Here is an 11,692-nt window from a genome sequence, read left to right on the forward strand (position 1 = left end):
ATATTTTTTTATTAAAGGGTCACTCTGCATGTTTTCAGCTTCAAATGTTATTCAAATGGCTATATGAGTCTGTGTGTAAAACATATTTTAAAGAAATCCATGCAGTTCGATTTAGAATATGGGATTAATCAGGTAATAAGTGCATGGGAAAAAAAGACCAAATAAGTAGGTCAAAAAAAATCTACAAAAAAAGTAGAAAAAGCAGGAGTTCTTTGTTTTTTTTTTTTGTAGAATTTGGGATTAAAAAAATAATGTTATGGTAATATTTGTTTCACTATATACAATTATGTATACAATTCATTACTCAAAGAATCAGCAAAACAACATTTAATTGTACAATAATGCTTGATTTTTTAATATTGAAATTTATAGAGTTAAAGTTAGCACTGGAAGGTTAACATTAGCTCTTCATACACTGTGTTATTGCTTAAACTGAGATTTTAAACCTCTAGTTCTCGCTCTTCCAGGAATGGTGCAGCCTCTGGCTGACATCTTTGAGTTTCAGAAAGGTGAATCTCTGAGAAATTATCTGATGCACCAATGTCTCCTTCCTGTAATGAACACACACAGTTATTTCAGGATGTATAGGATAAATGTTAAGAGCAATAAAAGTTTAGTTCCCCATTGAGGAGTTTTTCCACTAGATTCTGTCATCAGAGCCAAGATATTAGGGTAACCTATATTACAGCAATGCAATAACATGCTTTTAAAAAGCGTTAAACACTATTTTTGTCCCTTATTTTTTTTAAAGAACAACTAAGTAGTAAACCAAACAACATAAACCTGTGACTTCACTCTTTGCTATCAAATATTCAGCCTCTAAAACAGTTACCTGTGGTGTGCACTGTGCCGCAAAGTCCGTCAGCGCATTCAGCTCCTTCTGTACACTGAAAGACAATCAATTAACACTTGTTAAAGCAATTAAACAATGCAAAATAATGGCCTAGTAATAAACTTTAGCTGTGAAAAAGTTCCATTACTGGGTCATCATATACTGCTGGCTTCAAATCCCACAGGTAAAAAAAAAAGGAAACATTTAAACTTACTCTCTCCCTGAAACTGTCCCTGTAAATCAAGAGTAAAGACAATGACAGTGAGCTGTGTCATTAACATTAACAGCTTTTATACATGATTTAAAATATACCAATGAAACTTACAGAATGCATGGATCTGTAAAACCAGCCACACACCAGACATAATGCTTTCAAACGGCAGCACTATTACACGCAGATCATCCACTGTTCTCTCTCCCTTGTCTAAACAGAAGAATTTAGTGCTCTCTCCAACAGAACCTTACAAAAAATATCGTTTAGGTGTTGACACTTACACACTTGCTGTATTAATTCTGTGGCAAGAGAAACAGAGTTGACCACTGGCAGAACTGCCACCCCATACATGAACAAAGTAGTGTAAATGACATCTGCAAAAGAGGAAATGTAAGAATTACTGCAGAATAAGGATGCATTTTTAAGCCCTACTGATTCATTGAAATTGTTTACGAATGCTTTTGCCACAAAGTAACCAAAAATCTGTATGTTTTCTTGACTTTCTTATCCTCATTTGTTACCAGGAACTGTTCTGGAGAATCGTGAGGGTGCAATCGCAGTCAAGACGTGGAGCAGAACTGTGACAAAGATCCATCCAAAACGCTCTATGATCAATAACACATTATAACAGTCAGGTTCCAATTGCTGGAAAGCCATGCTATTCCATAAAAACTACCAAAAAGATGTAAGAAAATGTTTGAATGACAAATTTGGATGATATATTAGCATAAACCACACGAAACATTTAAGTAACAATACAAGCAATTTGTTTTGTTTTTTCAAAATGGATAGGGCAACTGATTTTGCTGACATTTGAAACCAACTTACCGTTAATAAGTTGATACTCCAGAATCTTGTTAACATAATATAAAATAAATGCACTATGCCCGATGAGCGTGACAACCATAACGGTGACCCAAACTAAATCTAGGATAGCGAGAGACAGAAAGATCATCATTTATACAGCCAGCATGTTACTTTAAGAAACATAATTTAACACATTCAAAGTGTATGCGTGAATGAGCTTAAAATGAGCTAAAAGGACTTAAAGTCAAGATATTTATTATTTTAATTCAGTCCTCTTTTTTGTCTCTGAAGAACCAGGATTTCCAAGGTCTTGAAAAACCTTGATATATGAGGTGGCTTCATTTAAAAGTGATTTGTAGACTTGGAAAATTAATGTAAATTAATGAAATCTTAAAACTGTAGGCAATTTTAGAATGGCTATGCATTTCTAGTTATGCCAATCTCTAAAATATTTTTAAAATATTTTTTACAAATCTTATCCAGTAGATTATGAACAACTGTCAAATTTATGTGGCCTTTGAATATTGTTGTGGACAACAGGGGGCCCTGAATTCAAAAAGGTTCAGAATCATGTCCTAAAGCATTTTTTTCTGACCACCATTCTGATTTAACAACTAAATGGTTTAATATTCAATTTAAGCGGCCTCACCAGTTAGAGGGAACATGACAAATAAACATTTTGATTTGTGACATGTAAAATGAAACGTTTGTTTGTGTACTTACAACATCTCCATATAAGTGCATAAAGTTGATTTTCGTCAAGTTTAGAACAAAGGTACTGTCGAATTGCTGGAATTGGAAGAACTATGAATGAAATGGCAGCAGATATTCCCCCAAAAGCATATGTCATTGTAATCATGTCTGAAAATAAAAAGAGACACATTTTAATGACTGTCAGTAAATAAATATCTAAAACAAGAGACAGATCCTGGATAACTTATAAATACAATTCCTACTTACATTCATCAACGCTTGGTCTATAGAATCTAAAGAATAGGAGACGCATTTGAAGAAAGTTGCTTAACTGCATGAGAACATGTCCTAACGACTCTACATGACAAAAATCACACATATGACCATTAACATAACATGCAGCCTAGTGGTTAAAGATCTGGAAATCTGGCCTTGATGTAATTGAAGATGATTTCTAAAGCATAAAAAATACAACAGAATACATTTTTACATACTTGTTACAAATCGAAGGGAAAAATGAATATCAAAAAAACGTATAAAGAAAACGTTGCTTAAAGCTAGAAGAGATGCTGGCAGGGATGACAGCAGAATAACCCCAACACTGACAACCACAGCTTCACTCCACTGAGATGCATTCCAAAGATCATGAAGAACAGCTACAGAAGAAAGATGATACAAGAATTATTAATATAGGCCCAGATGAATGTATTCTGCAAAATTGAAGTGCCCCAGCAGTCAATAATTTAATCCCTTAAAATTCATCTTTGATGATCAAAATGACATTAAAGTTTAAGTTTTTCTTTCCTTTGTAAATAAATTCTTCATGGTTGAAAATAGCATGAATGTAGTGAATGTACATGAATGTAACTAAACCATAAATATGCAAATTAGACCCCACCTCCACTCAATCACACCATCTGATCCACTCGGTAAACTGTAGTAAACGCAATGGTTTAATTCAGCCATATATGTTTGAACCAGAAACTGATTCAGAAGAAGGAAGAGCGAATTATACTTGATCATCTACAAGTCGATGTATCCGAATGGTAATGCGTTTTATGTATCGCTCTCTAGTCTCTACAACATCGGACACATAACGGTAATTGATATGATTAGCCTTTGGCTTGACTACATTTATCAAACAGCTAATGATGTAATTTTAATTATATTGTGCTTTACTCAAACCCACAACACAGAGTAATTATAATAAAAACAGTAATACAATTAAAAAACAAGATTACAAAAAACAAGCAAAAGAAAAAGACACTCAAAGACAATAAGTAGAATATGAGTCTAAAGAGATTTCTTAAAACAGTGTTGCTCGACTCCCCCATAGACTTTAATTTAAATGAGGGCTGCTGAATACAACCAGAAGAGCGAAGAGACCCATGAATAGCTTTACATGTTAAAATCAGAGTTTCAAAATAGATACGTGTCTGTATGGGAAGCCAGTGTAATTGATAAAAGTACAGGGGAAATATGCTGGCAAACAGTTGTATGAGTCAGTACAGTTGAATTCTGAATATTTAGCAGTTTTTAATGGATTTATTAGGAGGACCAGAGTAAAGTGCATTGCAATAATAAAGCCTAGACATAATAAAAGACATGAACAAGCGTTTCTGCATCGGGCAAGGAGAGAGAAGTTCTATGTCAGTCTGCTAATTATTTCTAAGGTGGAAAAAAGCAGTTTTCGAGACCATTTTAATATGGGCATCGAATGTCAACCTCTGTATCAAAAATAACACCAAGATTGCGCACTTGAAACGATGGAGATACTGAATTGGAATCAGTTGAAATTACAAAAAAAATAATTTAAGTTTATGCAGAGCCGTCAGCATACCAACAAGTAGATTTTTGACTAGAAAATTTTCTTTCATCCAAACAACTTGTAAGAACTGTTTTTTGATTTATCTTATGATTTTTAAGATAAATCCCAGAAGCCAGCCAGGTAGAGCCAGATTTAATGGAGCTATAAATCTTTTGGACTTTCTCTGTAAAAAAATGTATGAAATTCTCAACAGAAGAAAGATTTTAGCTTTAAAGTTAAACGTTCTTATGCTCAATGATAGGAAAAGCCCTGCCCCGCACGTTAACGGGATTGGTTACATGTTTGTGACAGGCAGTTTCAAACTGAAAAACTTGATTTTCACCACAGGAGGTCTTTAGGTATTTGAACATAGTAAATTAATAAATTCTTTACATTAAGACTTTAAAACTAGTCTTACCTGAGCAAAATGCAGAGGAAATCAGAAGATATGCAACAGGAATACCTGTATATTGAATTATTCTGTGGATGAAACCTGGAAAATCAACTGAAAAAGCAAAAAACAAAACACACATACATTTTTTTTAGATTTATAAAACTTTCCAAACATTTGAAATTTGTAAGAACCATAATTTAAATGTAAACCATTTCATAAAAATTAAATCATTTTCATATAGTTATATTTACACATTTATATTAGCTGATTAAATAGTCAGCATAACAGCCTCTAATTACTGTAGAATTTTCTGGCAAACTAAGAATTCTTTTTCAGACCTCAAATTTGTGGGTTTATCACAGATCCCCAAAGCACTAAGTAAGATGCATTTATGTATGCGATTTGAAATGTATTACATAATATATTTAATACAATGTACAATCAAACAATGTCTTTCATTAAAATGCACATACATACCAGAAACTGTTGTATTCCAATTATAATAAGGGGCCATAAGAAACAATAAAATGATCCTTGTCAGATTAATCATTGCACACATTGTTACCTCAACAACAGACCCTGAAAATAAGCAGTAACAAAACAACAGTCATCAGAGGAAAAAAAAGATGGATAAATAAAATCTTTTCTGACAATGCAGGCAGACTTAGAAAAGTTCATGTCACATACCTTCAATTAAACCCCACAGAATAAATGCAATAGATAAACAGATGTTGGGACAGACAACTTGCAAATAATTTATGTACATGGGCTTTGTCCCAGTATCTGCAGAAGAACATAAACGTCATGTACAATCATTTAGTGTTACTGTTTATTATTGTCTTTTTTTTAGAGTTGCTCTACAGCAGATTTGAATTCTGTTTGCATTATTTAATCAATATCTTCCCGTTTATCACTGTAAGCTGCTTTGAAACAACTTGACTTGATGTTTACATAAACAGTGATGCAGTGGAAGAATAAAAGAACCACAGTTTATCTTATTAATTTACATTTGCTATACACACACACACACACACACACACACACACACACACACACACACACACACACACATATATATATATATATATATATATATATATATATATATATATAACTCTTTAAAGCATATTTCATATTTATTGGCCTACCTTTTCTGCTTATATAGATTGCGACTGGAATACTTAATACAAAAGTCACAAAGAGGGAAATAAAGCAAAGCATCAGTGTAATGATGTGCAGAGCAGACATTCCTACATGAGAGAGACATAGATTTTATTGGCATTAGATTTTGTTCATGTTAAAAGAACGGTTCAACATAACATTTGATTTAAAAAAAAAAAAAGTTCACTACATAGAATTATATAAAAATAATATACAGGTGCTGGTCATAAAATTTGAATATCATCAAAAAGTTGATTTATTTCAAGAATTCAACTTAACAGGTTAAACTAATATATTATATAGACTCATTACATGCAAAGTGAGATATTTCAAGCCTTTATTTGTTATAATTTTGATGATTATGGCTTACAGCTTATGAAACCCACGAAATCAAAATCCCAGAAAATTAGAATATTACATGAAATCACACAGTAATTACACAGTGATACCATGGTCATTGAACCAGGTTTTGGTTCGTTTGGCAGTGTGGGCAGGTGCAAATCCTGCTGGAAAATGAAGGAAGCATGAAGTGCTCTGAAAATGTCCTGGTAGACGGCTGCGTTGACTCTGGATTTAATAAAGCACAGTGGACCAAAGTCCTCTTTTCTGATGAGAGCAAATTTTGCATCTCATTTGGAAACCAAGGTCCCAGAGTCTGGAGGAAGAATGGAGAGGCACACAATCCAAGATGCTTGAAGTCCAGTGTGAAGTTTCCACAGTCTGTGTTGGTTTGGGGAGCCGTGTCATCGGCTGGTGTTGGTCCACTGTGCTGTCCACTCAACGCAGCCGTCTACCAGGACATTTTCAGAGCACTTCATGCTTCCTTCAGCAGACAAGCTTTATGGAGATGCTGACTTCATTTTCCAGCAGGATTTGCAGAACCAAAACCTGGTTCAATGACCATGGTATTACTGTGTTATTACTGTGTAATTTTATGTAATATTCTAATTTTCTGGGATTTTGATTTTGTGGGTTTCATAAGCTGTAAGCCATAATCATCAAAATTATAACAAATAAATGCTTGAAATATCTCACTTTGCATGTAATGAGTCTATATATTAGTTTCACCTGTTAAGTTGAATTCTTGAAATAAATCAACTTTTTGATGATATTCTAATTTTATGACCAGCACCTGTATACTGTTAAACTTTTTGTGGCTGGTAATATTTCTTTTTAAATGTTTTTGAAAGAAATCTCTAAGGTTCAACAAGGCAGTTTAATACAGTAAAGGCTGCAAAAATACAGTAAAATTTATTGAAATAAATTACAATAAAAAAGAGGTATATTCATATATTTAGAATGTAATTTATTCCTGTGATGCTAAGCTGAATTTTCAGCATCATTGCTCCAGTCTTCAGTATCACATCATCCTTTAGAAATCATTCTAATGCTGATTTGCTGCTCAAGAAACATTTTTTGTTATTATCAGTGTTGAACAATTGTGAGGTTATTTTAGTATTATTTAATTAATTATTATTTTGAATTAGGTTTTCATTTTTATTTTAGTTTAAATATTAATAGTAATCATTAGATGCTTTTGACATTTCTCTTACTTTTGAAAAAAAAATATAACTTTTAGTTTTTGTAATTTTAGTACTTTAACTTAAGCAAGACCGTTCGCAAAGACCCGCCCCATTTGTTGCTATGTCCGACAAGCCACGCCGCTCTCACGCCCCACCATGTTCTCACCATAGACTGTAAAAGGTTCTCACGCAGTGAAAAATACATCGCGGAGCAGAGAGGACACAAAGCGCTGACAGACAGGACAGACCAGGTTACTTTTGATATGAAACAAAGTCTAACCTTTCAAATTTGGTCATTTTTTAAATAAATGTAAGCATTAAATACCGTTTTGTGGCTCTTTAATGTGTCTGACAGTCAGATCGCATCAAGTCAAAGCTGCTCGTGAACCGATCATCTCTTCCTTCTAGTTAATTTATAGCATCAAATAAACATGAATGAACATAAGAAGGAATGTTATTTTAACCGCGGAAAGACGTCAAACTTGTTTTTCAAGTTTAAATCCTCCAACTTTAATCTAAACTCTCCTGACTGTTTTGTCGGATAAAAATGGCAGATGGCGGATTATAATTGGTCAGATCGCCTGTCAATCAAACTCCCTGCCAAGGGTCAATTGGACTGCTTAATATTTTTGTAGAAACAACTATTTAAAATATAAATATTTTAAATGTCTCTGATGTCACTTTTGATCAATTTAATGCATACTTGCTGAAAAAAACTTAATTTCTTTCAAAATCATTTTTTAAACTTTCGAACAGTACAGTGTATTTCTCAGATGACTTACCCAACCGCCCTATTTCCACAGTAGCAGAGCTCACTGAATATTCTACGTGGACTTCACACATGTATTCTCCCTTGTCGGCAGTCTGGACATTTTTTAGTCTCATTGAGAAGTTGCCTTTGGAAATTTCTTCTCTGAAGAACTCTGCTCTGTCGCTGTAACGCTCGTTAAGTGTTCCTGGGAATATTGTTCCATTTTGGAAAAGCAAGACAGGGACGATGTCTGACTTTTTGTCCACCTTCATCCATGAGACCTCGTCAAAGTGTTGAGGAGGAACATGCGAGTCAACCATGCAATTTAGAACAACCTCGTCACCAACATGTGCAAACACAATTTGATCTTCTCCTGTCACAACTACACGCTCTGTCATAAATAAGACAAATAATCATTCTAAGAACAAAATAGGCATGTTTAAAGACTCTTTTAAAATTGGATACTTACCCACATGTTGAATTGTAACAGGGATTTCCCCAACATCCTGGTCAAAGTAAACTACACATTTGTAGATACCAGTGTCCTCGACTGTTATATTTTCCAACAGGATTGAAAAGTTTCCTTTAAAGATCTGCTCAGGAAAAAAATTTGCTCTGCCCCAGTAAGACGGATACTGAGCCTCGGGTCTGTCCTCACCATTCTGAAACAAGTGCACTAATGCCTCTTCATCTGTCTTCTTCCACTCGACCTCCAGCTCCTCCACAGGTAATGGGGTTTCCACAGAGCAGGGCAGGATGATGGAACCCCCCAGTTGAGCAACCAGAGGCTGAGCAGGTCCTTGAACCAAGAGTCCTTCAAAAACAAAACATGAAACAACAGCAATTCAGATGGGACTATAAGTAAAGAACAGTGCACAAGTCATAAACACATAATGCAAGCAAGTATGGAACAAAGCATGTGATCCTTACCTTCAGTTGTAAGAAGAGCTGCTGCTGATATCAAGACTCTAAACATGTTTAAGGTGCACATATCTACAGAGCTGGGAAAATCTCTGAATTTAAGAGTACAAATAAACAGCCCTAGAACTGAATATTATAAAAAGTTCTTCCCGCTTTCATTTTATTCAAGTTGTGAAACATGGCCTTTGACCGAAGATGCACATGATTGACTTCATACAATCATAACTCAGCAGCTGAATTTGCTCTTAATCTCAGTTGATGGCTCACTCTTCAAAAGCTTGGGGTTGGTGAGATTTTGTAATGTTTTTGAAAGTCCCTAATGCTCAAGACTGCATTTATTTGATCTAAAATGCAGTTAAAACTGTAATTTTGTAAAATATTATTACAATTACTAATATTACAATTTAAATGTAACCGTTTACTACTTGAATATATTTTCAAGTATATACTTGAATAAGTCCTTTATTCCTGTGAAAAGCTGAATTTTCAGCAGTCATTACTCCAGTCGTCAATGTCAAACGATCCCTCAGAATCATTCTGATTTGCTGTTTAAGAAAGCTTTTTATATCAATGTTGAAAACACTTCTTTTGCTTAATATTTTTGTGGAAACAGTGATACATGTATATGAAAAACTAAACTTCATAGTCCTGTGTTGATGTTTATCTTTGTGACAATATGTGCCTGCAATTAACTATACATCTTTTGTTTCCAATAGAAATGTCAGAAACAAATTTCCACATCAGTATACACTAGTGAATTCACAAGTGAACAGAAATTATCACCAACACTGAACTGTTGAATGACAAATAGGCAGGCCTTACAAAGTGATAAACAGGAATATAATGATCAATGATGCAAACATCAATTCTACTGTAAAGCAGCTCTTAAAAAAATACAATAGTGTCATTCAACAGTTCAGTGTTGATAATGATAATTTCTGTTCACTTGTCTCCTAGTGAATTCACTAGTGTATACTGACGTGGAAATTATGACATTTGTTTCTGACATTTCTATTGGAAACAAAAGATATACTTATACATATACATATTGTCTCAAAGATAAACATCAAATAAACACAAAGATAAATAAAAAGATAAACATAACTCAGGACTATGAAGTTTAGTTTTTCATATACATGTATCACTGTTTCCACAAAAATATTAAGCAAAAGAAGTGTTTTCAACATTGATATAAAAAGCTTTCTTAAACAGCAAATCAGAATGATTTCTGAGGGATTGTTTGACATTGAAGACTGGAGTAATGACTGCTGAAAATTCAGCTTTTCACAGGAATAAATTACTTTTTAAATAGATTCAAGTAGTAAATACCTACATTTAAATTGTAATAATAGAAAATATTAAAATATTACAGTTTTAACTGCATTTTAGATCAAATAAATGCAGTATTGATGAGCATTAGGGACTTTCAAAAACATTACAAAATCTCACCAACCCCAAGCTTTTGAAGGGTGAGCCATCAACTGAGATTAAGAGCAAATTCAGCTGCTGAGTTATGATTGTATGAAGTCAATCATGTGCATCCTCGGTTAAAGTCCATGTTGCACAACTGGAATAAAATAAAAGTGGGAAGAACTTTTGATAATGTAAGTCAGTTCTTACTAGGGTTGTTTATTTTTACTCTTAAATTCAGAGATTTTCCCAGCTCTGTAGATATGTGCACCTTAAACATGTTTAGAGTCTTGATATCAGCAGCAGCTCTTCTTACAACTGAAGGTAAGGATCACATGCTTTGTTCCATACTTGCTTGCATTATGTGTTTATGACTTGTGCACTGTTCTTTACTTACAGTCCCATCTGAATTGCTGTTGTTTCATGTTTTGTTTTTGAAGGGGTTCAAGGTCTCTTGGTTCAAGGACCTGCTCAGCCTCTGGTTGCTCAACTGGGGGGTTCCATCATCCTGCCCTGCTCTGTGGAAACCCCATTACCTGTGGAGGAGCTGGAGGTCGAGTGGAAGAAGACAGATGAAGAGGCATTAGTGCACTTGTTTCAGAATGGTGAGGACAGACCCGAGGCTCAGTATCCGTCTTACTGGGGCAGAGCAAATTTTTTTCCTGAGCAGATCTTTAAAGGAAACTTTTCAATCCTGTTGGAAAATATAACAGTCGAGGACACTGGTATCTACAAATGTGTAGTTTACTTTGACCAGGATGTTGGGGAAATCCCTGTTACAATTCAACATGTGGGTAAGTATCCAATTTTAAAAGAGTCTTTAAACATGCCTATTTTGTTCTTAGAATGATTATTTGTCTTATTTATGACAGAGCGTGTAGTTGTGACAGGAGAAGATCAAATTGTGTTTGCACATGTTGGTGAGGAGGTTGTTCTAAATTGCATGGTTGACTCGCATGTTCCTCCTCAACACTTTGACGAGGTCTCATGGATGAAGGTGGACAAAAAGTCAGACATCGTCCCTGTCTTGCTTTTCCAAAATGGAACAATATTCCCAGGAACGCTTAACGAGCGCTACAGCGACAGAGCAGAGTTCTTCAGAGATGAAATTTCCAAAGGCAACTTCTCAATGAGACTAAAAAATGTCCAGACTGCCGACAAGGGAGAATACATGTGTGA

The 11,692-nt window shown here is 34.4% G+C and overlaps 1 protein-coding gene across 1 annotated transcript; it reads right to left on the bottom strand.

Moving 5' to 3' along the window:
• Positions 1 to 440: 440 nt before the first annotated feature.
• On the bottom strand, positions 441 to 9,158 carry LOC311069465 (uncharacterized protein; the record flags this gene model as incomplete). Its single annotated transcript, XM_084092644.1, has 12 exons — positions 441 to 551; positions 833 to 887; positions 1,047 to 1,065; positions 1,158 to 1,256; positions 1,328 to 1,420; positions 1,568 to 1,651; positions 1,875 to 1,973; positions 2,577 to 2,714; positions 2,814 to 2,903; positions 8,214 to 8,573; positions 8,652 to 8,996; positions 9,113 to 9,158. The coding sequence occupies 12 exons, from the start codon at positions 9,156 to 9,158 to the stop codon at positions 441 to 443; spliced, it is 1,539 nt and encodes a 512-aa protein (XP_083948770.1).
• Between the last annotated feature and the right edge of the window lie 2,534 nt (positions 9,159 to 11,692).

Source organism: Abramis brama (assembly GCF_963993115.1).
Source record: "Abramis brama genome assembly, chromosome: 19".
Lineage (NCBI taxonomy): Eukaryota > Metazoa > Chordata > Actinopteri > Cypriniformes > Leuciscidae > Abramis > Abramis brama.